This window comes from Gadus chalcogrammus, chromosome 11, assembly GCF_026213295.1.
Source record: "Gadus chalcogrammus isolate NIFS_2021 chromosome 11, NIFS_Gcha_1.0, whole genome shotgun sequence".
NCBI lineage: Eukaryota > Metazoa > Chordata > Actinopteri > Gadiformes > Gadidae > Gadus > Gadus chalcogrammus.
In genome coordinates, this window is record NC_079422.1 from 17155278 (window position 1) to 17169258 (window position 13981).

Here is a 13981-nt window from a genome sequence, read left to right on the forward strand (position 1 = left end):
AGCCCTTTGAACCTGTTATGTCCCATGTCTCTTACAGACACGTTTTCAAAATTTCATGCAGGAGGGCTAACAATTATTTAAAAATATATTTCTAATAATTTATGGAAAAAAATGAGGGGTGCTGAGATTAATTGAAGGTTTGCTTGAGCTCCCCTACAAGGGTCTAAAATCGCCAATTCATTATTTGGATATAATGAAGCACACGGTGGCCAAAGCACAAAACATCATATGGCCACAAGGGGGCGACCAATAGCCTACTGTCTTTAAATATTATTGTTAGTGTACTTATAAATGTTAGCGTTATCTCCTTTATTTAATGTGGATTATTTTGAGGTTTTCTGGCCAAGTCACTGGCTAATTGAAACAAACCATTAAATCCATGCATAACTGTTAGACAATAAGGATACATGCCGTTCTTCAAATAAGTATTTTAGCCTTAAATACCTCCAATGCCCATGCAGGGAACTGGACAGTGTTCACTGCTTCGATGGACCAATGACAGAGGGCTGCGGAATATGAGCAATGTATATGCAACGAGTGGACTTATTATTGCATGGTTTACAAAGATTGATAATAGGGGGTTGTGGACGACTTCTTACATTCCCTCTAATTCTTAGAGGCAATCAGAACACCACAGGAACTATCATGGTTCTGCTCGTGTGTCCTTGAGGCTTTAAGATTGAATGGTGTGATGGAAGTAAACAATCAAATCATTGAAAGTGAAATACATAATATGGTTTTAAAGAGTGAGCAAAATTTAGTTGGGATTTGCAAAAATGAAAATAGACGTTTTCTCAAACTATGATTGGATTTTAATGAAAGTTTGGAATCAGGACATTGACAGTGCCAGCACTGTCTTACACAAGAATTTAAAAAGTTCAGGCTGTTACGTCATTTTCATCATGTGCATAAAAAACTGATGGAAAAGGGTACACAAATATAAAAAGAAATTGAGCTATCATTACATAAAGCGAAGGTACAGTTTTAATGTCCAACATTTTCTTCAATATTAAAATGAATGAAGATCTATAAAACCAGCTTTCTCCATCTTTCCATTTAAAATAAGTGTCCCAATGGGAAATTCATCCCTTGGTCCTATAAACTGTACACATTGCATTGACTGTACTTTGTGCAATCCTGTTATCTGTCTCCTGAGTATTTACATACCCTGCAATTGTGGCCTTAATTGCAAACTCAATTCATCAATGGGACAAGATCCAAATACAATGGGCACTTGTGCTATCCTGTCCCCTAGCAACCTTTGATGTGCCCAATATATTTTTTTGTGCAAAATATATTTTCTAGAGGTTAGACTGGTAAACCACATACATAGTAAATTGCATGTTATAGCGTTTAGTTGATGACTGAAGAAAGGGAGGTTTTTGTCTGCTATGATCTGTTCTTATCCAGAGTAGCACTCTCCCTCAGCATTCAGCAGTGACTTCTGCTAAACAGTCTGTACCTTAGATCAGGGCCACTGATACTGTAGCACCATGCGTGTAGTGCAGCATTCATACATAAAGCTCCGCGTCACAAACACCCTGATGCTATGGATCTCTGAAGCCGGAGTAAACAATAACCCAGGGATCAAACCAGCGTCAGTGAAGCTACGCCTTGCGTTGTGTAGAAGGTAAGTCAACAATTGTGCGCGTGCAGGTTTCTTTTTTTCTTTTTTCTTTTTTATGGGACGGCATCCTGCACATACTGTTTTGATAGCTGAACCCCACTGGGGTGAGCTACGCACGGACCCTTGGTTGAAGCCTCGGAGCTTTGCAGCTCATGTCAACATGGGCAATACCACTTTGCGGGTTGCCTCTGTTCCTCGGTTCTTCTCACTTCCCTTACGATGCCATCCTTTCTAGTTCCGCAGGGTCCAAACTTCCAGGTCTTGAACTAAGAAGTCTTGCTGCGTGGAGAGTGGTGGGTTGTGAAAGGTGGGACAGGAGTGGCTTGCTCCGCGGTACAAGTCAGCATCCAGCCAAAGGCCAAAGCCCCCCCTGCAGGCCAACAACAGAATGGCACTGTTAGACTTTGTTATGACGTCGGCATCAGGTATGGCAGCAGTATATGATATTTTAAACAGTGAGGATTGTGAATCGTTTTGTAATGACTTGAAAGTATTTCTTTGCTTCTTTGCCTATTTTAAAGGACCCCTATTTTTCCAGCAGGTTTTAGTGTGATCAGCTAATGCAAGCTGTTTACATCTTATTATCTGATCTCTGATCTATCCATCTAGATCCCACTTCCCCAAAGTCTCAGGCAGGGCCGGCCCTGTACATCTGGGGCCCCTAAGCAGGATCATTTTGGGGCCCTGCTTTGCGGTTGATAGAGTAGTTTTGCCACAGAGAACAAGCAACTGTATGCATTCATAACCCTTATGGTTTTTATCCGTACCTCTTTGACATGATTAGCCGCAATTATTTTACTACTTATTAAGTATACTCACTGAAACAGTCGGAGTAAAGCTTACACATTGCATCATCGTCATGCTTAACATATTGTTTCTCAAAATGAAGAGGTCTAAACCCTCTGGTGTGCAGGGACAAAAACGCAAAAAATAAAAAAAGGAAGCCCAGTATAGAGGTGAGGGTGCACTCACACTAGGCCATCTGGCCGTGGCCGTGGCCGTTTTCACACCTAACCATGCTCAAATCTGCCAGTGTGAGTGTGGCCAGTCTGTCCAGGCCAGGCCAATTTGGCCACTTGGGAGAGGTGTGCTGCTACGGTACGGGCCGCTACGGTACAGAATCTGCTAATGAGCCGATACGCGCACACGCACGGCTACTCAACCTGAGCTGGATGACGTATAGTCCATGTGACGACCACGGACATAATAAAGGCGACGAGCCTTCTTTCCCATTAAACGGTAAACATATATCCAAATAAGCAACAGACTCGGCAAAGTGCGAACTGTGTTCTCTGTGTTGTTGTCCATTGTTGTTAGAACTCTGACTGGCGGCAGACTTTATTATGGTCCATGCAACGGACGCTTGGGGATGACGTGTTACTTACGACGTGATGACGGATGTTCAAGAGCCTACCGTGGCCAGGCCACAGTTGCGACGGCCAACGGCCACGGCCAGATGGCCTAGTGTGAGTGCAGGCCAGAGAACAATGGGGCCATTTGAGCACGGTTAGGTGTGAAAACGGCCAACGGCCACGGCCAGATGGCCTAGTGTGAGTGCACCCTAAGTGACCTCAGTCATTATAGTGTCAAACTAAATAGTATTGTGCATCACCTAATATTGCTGCCACTCAGCTATCGCTAGCGGGCAACTGTTAATCTACTTTGCTAGCTTGCGACGTATTACTAGCTAACATAACTTAACAGATAACCTACATGAATGTAAATGTAAAATGACCAGTGTTTTTTTTTAATTGGCCAGATGCACTCAGGCAATATTTGCAGAGCCCAGCACCTGCAGGAGAAAGGACCTGATCCTTCACGTTCACCTCTCTCTGAACTTTGTAAGTACTACTAGTACTATCGTTGCTGTTTTTGCCATTAGGAAGTCTAGAAGAGTCAAATTCTAATGCTGTGTCAATTTGGTGAATAGAAATGCCAGATACAACGGTTTAACTATATTTGAGATAGGCAAATAACTTTTCTCTTTTAATTTCGTAGTGGTACGTACAGTATCCAAAATAGCACTTTTGTTTGTAGTTTGAGTGTATAGTTAATCCAATTTATGGGTCATAAACTGGCACACATAAAAGTGTGCCAGTTTATACCCTGAGACCATAAAAGTGGTCTCAGGGTAGGGTATTTCCAAATGTGTAACGGCTTATCGCACACCAACCTGGTGGTGGTATAGGGGCCCTTTGAGGCGAAAGGTTGGTAGGAACGGGAAGTAGGCCATGTCACTTACCCTCCTCCCCCAATCTGCAGAGAATCGAGGTGTCCTCTCACAAAGTAAGAGTTTTCACCGGTCCACCGGTAGACCTGGGTGAACATAGGGAAATACATACTTTTAAAATGTGATTTAAGAGGAGAAAAAATTAGGGCTGGGCAAAGATTAAAAGATTTAATCGCGATTAAACACATAGTATTGGTGAGTTAACTCGCATTTAATAACACTTATTGAAGTTAAAAGAGATTATCAAATGGAATGACACATTTTCATTCATAGCAAATGTACTTAATAAGCAAAAACTAGGCCAAGTGATCTTGAGAGTTTTATTGACTCACTCGGTGTGAGTTGAATATGAAACTTATGGTACATCACAGCTTTGGGTAAACAGGATGTCACTTTCTGCTATTTTAATCAAGCGTAAGTGTAATAGAATGTAAAGTAGGTGGAACCAAAAACGAAAATGATTTATTATATGAATGTTGACATTCTGTGGGTAATACCTTTCAAATAAAAATAAATAAAAAGAGAATGTGCATTAATGTGCTAATTTTGTATTAATCGCGTTAAAATAAGATTGCGTTAACGCGTAATTAAAGCGTTAACTTGCCCAGCCCTAAAAAATATAAACGGGTTTGCAACCATTTGACTACCCAAATCAATCTTTCATCAACTGTAGTTTCTTTAATCCCTGGTCTGTGCTTGCTAAATCGACCCAGCCTGCAGCGTTTGCTACCGCCCACACAGCAGTAACCAGTTAGAAACTGCATAACCTTTCTTTTGTACTCTTAAATTGCGCCCTTACCTTGAAATCTGGACTGAAGCTGTAAAGAAATGTTTCTCCTGTGCCATAGCAACTGCCACTGACTCTGAAAGGTTCCGTGGAAAATGCTCCAAACACCTAAAGGACAAATGATACACATGAGAACAATAATACCAACACAACAACAATGAGAGGAACAGTAACGTGCACATACTGACAATACATACATATTTATCAAAATAAAAGTCGGAAAGAAAAAGAGGAGGGAGGGGAAAAAGAAAAGCATCAAGGATTACAGCAAAGTACACAATGGATTGTCAAAACGGTTGGGGGGTGTCCTGCATTCTTTGACATGGAGCGGGTTGAGAGGCCAACCTTGTTTTGCATGTCTTTGACGACCAGCATGACGGGCTTGTCCAGGCCAGACATGTTTCTGTACAGTGTTTTCAGACTGGTTCCATGCACCACGGTGCTGTATGCCAACTGCCACTTGTAACCTTTGGTCCTGGCTGGCATGTGAACGGCAATCTGTCAACACAAGCCAAGAATTCAGTCCCATCATATTACCGCACGCGAGTCATTCAGAGTGTCTCAGAGCTGCAGAAGCTAACGATTTTAATTTTTAATGAAAGGCAAAAGCACGCAGCCTAATGAGCCATTATACAACGGAGCACCACTCTCTCTGTGGAGGGGCGATCGGGGCATGTAACAAGAGACATACCCTCTCTAGGTGCTGGTCATCCAGCAGATGGCTGTGGTCACAAAGAACAGGAAGGAGATCATCGTCAGACTCCCCCACCTCCGAACCCTCCGAGCTGCACACACTCTGTCTCCGCTTGGAGTCCTGCACAGTGATGATCTGCCGGAGGACGAAACACATGCGCATTACTCACCCCATCAGTGGCGGACTCAGGGGGTCTCCCCGCTGTGCCTCCATGGTTGAAAAAGGGCCCTCAAGAGTGACGAATACGAGAGAAAGTGCCTTATTGGCTGCCCTTTACATGTGAAAAAAATTATTGAGTGCCCTCTGGTGCCTCTTAATACAATAAATTATGAAGATGAGCCCTCTAGAACAAGAAAATTCGGTAACCTGCCTCAATGAGGGCCCTCTTAATGCCCTTACACTGCCTCCATGGTTGAAAAAGTGCCCTCTAGAGTGGTGAATACAAGAGAAAGTGCTATGCATGATGCATCATAGTTTTTTGCACGCTGGTTGGGCCCCATGTTGTGCAGAATGTGCCATTTTAATTTTTTCGCCCCTGCCCCTCAAACATTCTGAGTCCGCCACTGCACCCAATCCACGTCTTTGTGTTTGGGATGTGTTACACTGCTGAATACACGCTGATTAAACCAAAGAGAGGAGGGGTTGTCTTGGAGCTCATTCTTGAACTGTTTGAAACCATGTTTTCTGTACACTGTGTAGTTTATGGTTGTTTATGCCCCTAGTGGTGATCGATGGAAGTGTACCATGCTTTGAAACAGGAAGCAGCCCGCTCTAAAACAGGAAGTAGCGTTTTGGTGTTAGCCTACATGTGTCATTCAAGCCATGATGCTCAGCTCCAGTCTCATGTCATCCTTTGTTGAGATACATGTTAGACGCATTGAAAGTATGTTGATGTAGAAAACCAAATATTTCTTGCTTATAGTGTGAACTATGTTTACTCCACAAACACATTTATTTTACGTGCTATGCTAATACCTCATGCTTAACCTTTAGCCTCTAGCCTCAATTGTTTGTTATCTTTATACTTGTGCTTTGTACATTTACCACTTCTGAGCTGTAATGCAACATTTCCTTTTATTCTTGTCTTACAGTTTTACAATTTACGAGCTTCAGTAAACAAACTCAACGCAGAACTCCGTTCTCCTCGAGTCATTGAAGTTAATGAGTAACTGACTGGATAGCTAGATGTAACAGTATAACCATCAAAAGGTTGTTTTGAGAATGATTAATCTGTGAATGAATGATGAATGAGAACAACAAAAACGTTGAAAGTTTTGAAAGAATAAACGTGAACGTTTTGAAAGAATAAATCTAAGTAAGAATATATTTTCCAAATAATGTCCTACCTGCACATACGGCTCCGTGCAATTAGTGGCAAAATACAGAACTCTGACGTTCTCTAATGTTGCCCGCATGGTTCCTGACACGTTTGCGTTCTCTTGCCCACTCCTAATCCTGGTTAGAGGTACATGTGCTTTTAAACCTGCGTTTGGCTCTTCCCTTATCATATGCCAGTAGGTTTCCCTTTTCAAGAAAAGAAAGACACACAGCCAGAGATCCAGGGGGAAGTATGTCCATATATAGAGTGTGCATGATTTCCCACAACTGTGGTGGCACACTGCCCAGCATGCTCTGGCTAAGGGAAGAGAGAGAGAGAGAGAGAGAGAGAGAGAGAGAGAGAGAGAGAGAGAGAGAGAGAGAGAGAGAGAGAGAGAGAGAGAGAGAGAGAGAGAGAGAGAGAGAGAGAGAGAGAGAGAGAGAGAGAGAGAGAGAGAGAGAGAGAGAGAGAGAGAGAGAGAGAGTGTTCAATGACCATCCTTACTGTACCGACAGCGATATATTGTTTCTCCTTCTGACAAATGTACTTATGTAAGTCACTTTGGATACAAATGTCTACTAAATGCCCTAAATGACTGGTAGGGAGCGTTAATGTAGTAGATGGCAGATTAATTCATAGTTTGACAGGGGCTGAGAAGATCAATGGGATACTGTAGAAATTGAAAGGGGATGCAGTAGTTGGACAGGAGAGTCTGTAGTTGAATTGGAGAGTCTAGTTGGACAGGGGATGCTGTAGTTGGATAGGGGATGCTGTAGTTGGACAGGAGAGTCTGTAGTTGAATTGGAGAGTCTAGTTGGACAGGGGATGCTGTAGTTGGACAGGAGAGTCTGTAGTTGAATTGGAGAGTCTAGTTGGACAGGGGATGCTGTAGTTGGACAGGAGAGTCTGTAGTTGAATTGGAGAGTCTAGTTGGACAGGGGATGCTGTAGTTGGACAGGAGAGTCTGTAGTTGGACAGTGGATGCATTATTTGGACAGGGCATGCAGTAGTTGGACAGGGGAGTCTGTAGTTGGATAGGAGAGAGTTGGACAGGAGATAATGTAGTTGGACAGGGCATGCAGTAGTTGGACAGGGCATGCAGTAGTTGGACAGGGGAGTCTGTAGTTGGATAGGAGAGAGTTGGACAGGAGATAATGTAGTTGGACAGGGCATGCAGTAGTTGGATAGGGGATGCAGTAGTTGGACAGGAGAATCTGTAGTTGGACAGTAGATGCATTATTTGGACAGGGCATGCAGCAGTTGGAAAGGGGAGTATGTAGTTGGATAGGAGAGACTGTAGTTGGATAGGAGAGGCTGTAGTTGGACAGGGCGTGCAGTAGTTGGAAAGGGGAGTATGTAGTTGGATAGGAGAGACTGTAGTTGGATAGGAGAGGCTGTAGTTGGACAGGGCGTGCAGTAGTTGGATAGGAAAGGCATTAGTTGGACAGGAGAGTCTGTACTTGGACAGTGGATGCCTTATTTGGACACGGGATGCAGTGTTTTGACAGGCTCACCTGCCAGTTGTTAGCAGCAGGAGAGTCATTCTTGATCAGGAGTTTGTTGATGGCGTTGACCTTATCTTTCTCCAACACCAGGTAGCGGTTGTTGTTCTTGTCCCCAACAACGTAGCGACCAGGCCGGCGGGCCTTTTTCTTGTCTTTAGTGTTCATTTTATGACTCCACTGGACAAAGAAGGTGTAGTGGTGGTCAACCCTACAGACACAGAATGCGAGATTAAGATTTGCTGTTGGCAAATGTTGCAACAAACAAATGCAGCACATGCACACTTTAAATGAGTACACAACATTTTCACCATCATTTTGAATTTGTTTTGATAAAATCGCTTATTTTTTACCATGACGCTGGGTAAATTCAAACCAAGCCGTGACAGATGAGAAATTGTGGAACTATTTTTCCCAGATTACTTTTCATCAACATAATTTAATTTGATATAATGCCAATTGGGATTGAGTTTCAGCCTACTTTTGGAGCGAGTTTAAACAGGAGAAGCAAGCAAGATTAACCTGTTTAAGGAGGTTCTATTGTGCTTCAACGGTTATACAACTAAAGACTTTACATCAATACCAGTCAATAACACATGTAAAACCAGCATCAAAAGCCAAATGACAAAATCTTTCTCTCCTGAAACTTCCCAACAAGGACTTGCATCTGTTTATTCCCAAGTACCTGTTTTCCAATGGGTCAAGGAGAAAAGAAAGGGAAAGCAAAGGAAACATTTAGGTCTAGGTATAATTCCGTGCACGCACCCACGCACGCACGCACGCACACACGCAGGCGCGTGCGTGCGTTTTCCGGGAAACCGATTATTATTATTAGAATATACGTCATGCACACATAAACAATCACACACATTCCCTCAATACCCCCTCCTGCTAATCTCTTCCCCCAATCCCATTCATTCCTGGTACTCACTCTCCAACACTGTAGGCAACTCCCATGTTCTTCGGATAGGAACCGGAATGAAGTGAGGTGAAATAAATAAATAGGTAGATAGAATACCAAGGAGAGAGAGAGAGAGAGAGAGAGAGAGAGAGAGAGAGAGAGAGAGAGAGAGAGAGAGAGAGAGAGGGAGATGGGGGCTCAATGCCGGGTCAGCGTGTCCACGTTGAGCTGCAGCCATGTGCTCCCTTTTATACCTGAGGCTGCAGATATGAGCCCCTTTGACCATTAACCCCACCGTAACCCCCACCAGTGAGTGTGGGTCTCTCTCTCTCTCTCTCTCTCTCTCTCTCTCTCTCTCTCTCTCTCTCTCTCTCTCTCTCTCTCTCTCTCTCTCTCTCTCTCTCTCTCTCTCTCTCTCTCTCACAGGAGAGCCACATGGCCAGCACGCATGTGAACAGTGCAAGCAGGGCCTAAATGTCAATGCTAGTCACACATTAACCAAGGGCTCGCAGGACAGTTCAGGGAGTTAGTGTGTCAAGGCAAGGTGAAACGACCCGGCCGAAGACACTAGGCTCGGCTTGTGTGTGTGTGTGTGTGTGTGTGTGTGTGTGCTTGTGTGTGTCAGCCCGTCCATCTGTCTCTCGGCCTGTCCATTACCAGCCATCTCATCTTTCTGTCTGTGCACGTCTGCCTGTCTATCTGTCCGGCCAATGGTCCTTCAATCCATAATGTCCAGCCGTCACCCGGATAACTGTGTGTCTTGACTCTCTTCTGCTCTGGTTAGGCTTCTGGTGACTTCCCGTGTGATCTTCCCTGGCCTCTCCAACAGCATTGTCCTTTTCCTTCTGCCTTCCCGTCTCTCTATCTTTGAGGTCTGTGAAGATGTGAATGGCATCTTCACTGTTTTAAACCATGTTTTAAAAGATGCACATATTCCTGTCCGGCTGTTAGCCGTAATAGTCTGCAGCTGTGGCTCATAGGCTAATTGAGCCACACCCATTCTGGTGCTCCTTAAGAGGGCCAGAGTTTAGACTGGAGGGAGGCTTGAGTTGTGCAAGTGACTCGACGGTTGTGCTATGTGTTTTAAGTAAAAATATGCTTTTTAACAACAACCATGTGCGTCAAGAAAACTATTTTTCACATTGTCTTTATGCCTTTCTGAAATCTTACTCTTTCCCTTTCACTCCTTTCTCCCAGTCCTTCTTTCTTTTTTGATCTTGTTTTTTTCTTTTTCCTTTTCTCTCTTATTTAATTATTTTTCCATTAGTTCCAATATATTTCTCCTTCCTTGTTCTTTTTCTTTGTCTTTTTCTTTTTTGTCCATCTTTCCACTCCCGTTCTTCCCTTATCTCTATTTTCTTATCTCGTCTTCTTTCTCTTTCTTGTGCTGTTTCGATCGGACATCCTGAGATTAACTCAGATATGCCAATCAGTGCTTCACTCTTGACTATTGATGACAGCGGTGCCAGTAATCAAACAGCACCAATGAGTTGTCTGTGTCTGCTATCGCGGCAGCAGCAGTAGGTCAAATACAGCCTGTGTTTGCATTGGCGGTTAAATCAGCTAAAGGCTGTGCATACATCTCATTTCGTCTTGTCATTCATTAATGTGCGCAACAGCGGAGAACAATTCAGACCACATCAGGAGAAATATTATGCAATTATTACAAAGAAGGAAGCGGAGGACAGCTAAGAGCACAATCAGGAGAAATATTATGCAACAAAAAAATTCTATAATACACAAATGAGGATCCCCACCTAGAACCCTGGGTGTGTCTGATTCGCTCGTGTCCCGATATCACCCTGCAAGATTATGATTGGCAGGTGCCAGAGAGGTCAGTGTGAGGCCACTGTTTTGTTTCACAAGAGACCCAGGCAGATCAATATCAGCCAATGTCCAGCAGGCTTAAGAAACTCACCACCTCTTCATACTAAACAAACACAAGAGTATGTAAGTAAGTAAGCTTGAACATGCATGCACATGTGTATATATAATATACATGTGCATGCATATATTCAAGCTTGGGTTTAATCTGTACATGACCGCACGGTTATGGCTATTTTAATTAGCCACTTCATACATAATTCATCATTCAATCCTAATTTCCCATCCACTCTGTGATCCAAACATTTACACTAAGCCATTTAAGAGCATCCTGTGTCCGTGAATCACTGCGAGGAAGGACGAGAGTGATTTCCCGGAAAATTCTTTCGTGACACAAATATACACATACTCTCTTCCGATCCATCTCCATTTGGGCTTTTACTATTTCCCACAAGCCGTGTGTCATGCTCACCTAGAGCTGGCTTTCCTTCTGCACAGTAAGTGTACTGGGAAGAACTTAACGGCATTTCCCAACTCCCCTGATACTCATCAAGTCCTGCCCCCGCATGCCTGGCCTAGACTATCAGATTGCACTAGAAAAAATTAAAAAGAATGCACCCACACACTGCCAGGATATTGCCTAATGACAGTGCAGCTCATGCACAAGCCCACGGACGAAGATGCCAGGTGGAAGTAATTCAGGGGATTTCTAATGACACCCACGTAAAAGCGTGCAAAAGCAACGATTTATAAAGGGTAGAACTTAATTTGAATCCTTCAAGCGGAATGCCTAAGACTTATAAATGTTTGATTTCTTTGATATCCAAAAAGGCCATTGAATTAAAGGATATAACACAGTATTACTGTAACTATTTCATCTCCTACACACCTGCAACCAATACAAGTGATGCAGAGCAAGTTAACTTGAAATTTAAGATGGGGTCGGTAATTTTGAGAATTCAGCCAAACTGAGTTAGTTTTTGACAATCAGTAAATCCTCTAAAGCATTATCAATAGTTCTGCCTAGCTTTGTGGAAGACTTCGGTCATACCCAATGGGCATGGGCAGCGTGCTTGCAGGTAACCGGGTATGTAGTTAGACGGACAGTTAGGCCATCCCATCATTTCATTTGCGTCATATTCAATTAAAATACTTATTACAGACCAGTAAGGATGTAGATAAATATGTTTCAATAGTTTGTTTCAAAAAATGCTTTTAAATAGATGGCCTACCCTAGCTTTAATAACACTGGGATTATGTTTTCAATACCCACTGTGTGTGTGTGTGTGTGTGTGTGTGTGTGTGTGTGTGTGTGTGTGTGTGTGTGTGTGTGTGTGTGTGTGTGTGTGTGTGTGTGTGTGTGTGTGTGTGTGTGTGTGTGTGTGTGTGTGTGTGTGCGTGCGTGCGTGCGTGCGTGCGTGCGTGCGTGCGTGCGTGCGTGCGTGCGTGCGTGCGTGCGTGCGTGCGTGCGTGCGTGCGTGCGTGCGTGCGTGCGTGCGTGCGTGCGTGCGTGCCTTAGACATGCTTGGATGCTGTAGTGTACACTGCATGTGTGCATGGTAGCCCCTATGTGTTTATGTCAGTGTGTTTTTCCATGATCATGCTTGTCAACAATGTAAGCGTCTAAATGATAAACCAACAAAGCTGAAAATCAGTCAATCGATTCTGACTTTTCTGAAGTTCATGAACGAGGCATAGTTCACGCAGAGTTTACAGTTAAAAGTTTCTGGGTCGAGAAAAATCACAAATGTGTGGTTTGACATGGCTGAAGTTTAACGTTAAAGTCGGCAGTTACATACAACCCTATTGTGAGTGCGTAATGTATACAAACTGTGTTCTGAATCTATATGGGACTTTTGTGGCTATTTTTGTGCCGGTAAAAGCCTCTTTCCTTTGTGTTTGTGGGGTCAGTTGTGATGATGGATGTGGTTGGTTATAAGTTGTCGTAGTGGGTCGTTGTGATCCAGGTGGATTGGCGGCAGCTTGATTATTATTATAATAAAAATGCATCAGAAAAGAAATAAGTTGCCACATCCTGTTCTGTAATCTAACATCTGTATGGAGGGAAACAGAACTGCTAGCTTAGTAGTCCTCATACGGCAAGATTCCCCTATACCGGGTGTAATTATAATAACTATGATGATAATCAAGGATAATAATAACTCATATCAACGTGTTACCTGTGTCCTTTGGAGAGTAACAATTGAGCAATGGCGATGGCATTCCTGATAGTGCTCTAATACTAAATCTGTCTATATTTATAGGCTTGGGCTCTACCATGGCCCTATGTGCCGTCCCGTCTGTGACTGGTCTACTCTGAGTATAAAGCTAACTGATTACATCAGAGGTCATATCAGCAAATCAAACCAACGATGCCTGATGATCATTTAGAAATGACCTTCTGCAGTGTATATGGCGAGTATGGATTTTTTGGTATTCCTGTGTGTTTACTGAATTCAGTGTGACTCTGTTCTTTCTCTTGGAACAGCTAAAACCTAAGCCATGGCATTAGGCCTAGATTTTGCCTTCCACAGTTGAAAACCAGGTTCAAACCAGGTTCGAGCTTTGTTTTTGTTGATGTGGTGGAGAATTTATCTTTCCGGTTGTGTGTGTGTGTGTGTGTGTGTGTGTGTGTGTGTGTGTGTGTGTGTGTGCGCGTGTGTGCGTGCGTGTTCTGCTAAGTACGTCCTTTTATCACACTTCTGTTGACCTATAATTAGTAGTGGCGTGCCACTGTTACCAAGGATAGAGTTTAATATGTGATGAGTGGCTAATCACTGATACAGTGTTGTGTCAGTAAGGGTGAATGAGTGACTTCTGGGAACTGCTATGGGCTCCAATGAAACACATAGCACTGCTACACTGTAATGCAGAATTATTAACTGCAATTCAAGAGAGAAAAAATAGTATGATGTAAAGGTATATCAAGGTCAATTAAGCACAGTGGCAGACTAACTAGACGATCTGACATGTATACACAAATGATGATCACAATAATTATACAATTGTTGACTGGTGTGACATATATACTCCAAATATGTCACACCTGTTAGCGGAAATTGTACTTTACTACAAAAAGCTGATAAACCACAAAAGCA

General features: G+C 43.1%; 1 protein-coding gene across 2 annotated transcripts; it reads right to left on the minus strand.

Moving 5' to 3' along the window:
• Positions 1 to 268: 268 nt before the first annotated feature.
• On the minus strand, positions 269 to 9175 carry LOC130392432 (nuclear receptor coactivator 7). Of its 2 annotated transcripts, none has more exons than XM_056602919.1 (7): positions 9090 to 9175; positions 8171 to 8369; positions 5336 to 5473; positions 4990 to 5142; positions 4657 to 4752; positions 3870 to 3943; positions 269 to 1997 (listed from the first exon to the last, which is right to left on the minus strand). In XM_056602919.1, the coding sequence occupies exons 1-7, from the start codon at positions 9113 to 9115 to the stop codon at positions 1859 to 1861; spliced, it is 825 nt and encodes a 274-aa protein (XP_056458894.1). In that variant the 5' UTR covers positions 9116 to 9175; the 3' UTR covers positions 269 to 1858. The 2 variants fall into 2 exon arrangements, with proteins under 2 accessions (XP_056458894.1, XP_056458893.1); XM_056602918.1 differs by lacking the exon at positions 9090 to 9175 and adding an exon at positions 6685 to 6970 and having other exon boundaries at positions 275 to 1997; positions 8171 to 8260.
• Positions 9176 to 13981: the final 4806 nt, after the last annotated feature.

What these genes read in the sequence shown, in the direction of transcription:
- LOC130392432 (XM_056602918.1), bottom strand. Translation starts at nt 8,199, where the DNA reads ATGACTCTCCTGCTGCTAACAACTGGCAG. An exon ending in GCACGGAGCCGTATGTGCAG is followed by an intron (nt 5,474 to 6,684) that starts GTAGGACATTAT and finishes GTCCTCCGGCAG; the next exon opens with ATCATCACTGTGCAGGACTC. An exon ending in ATGACCAGCACCTAGAGAGG is followed by an intron (nt 5,143 to 5,335) that starts GTATGTCTCTTG and finishes TTGTGTTGACAG; the next exon opens with ATTGCCGTTCACATGCCAGC.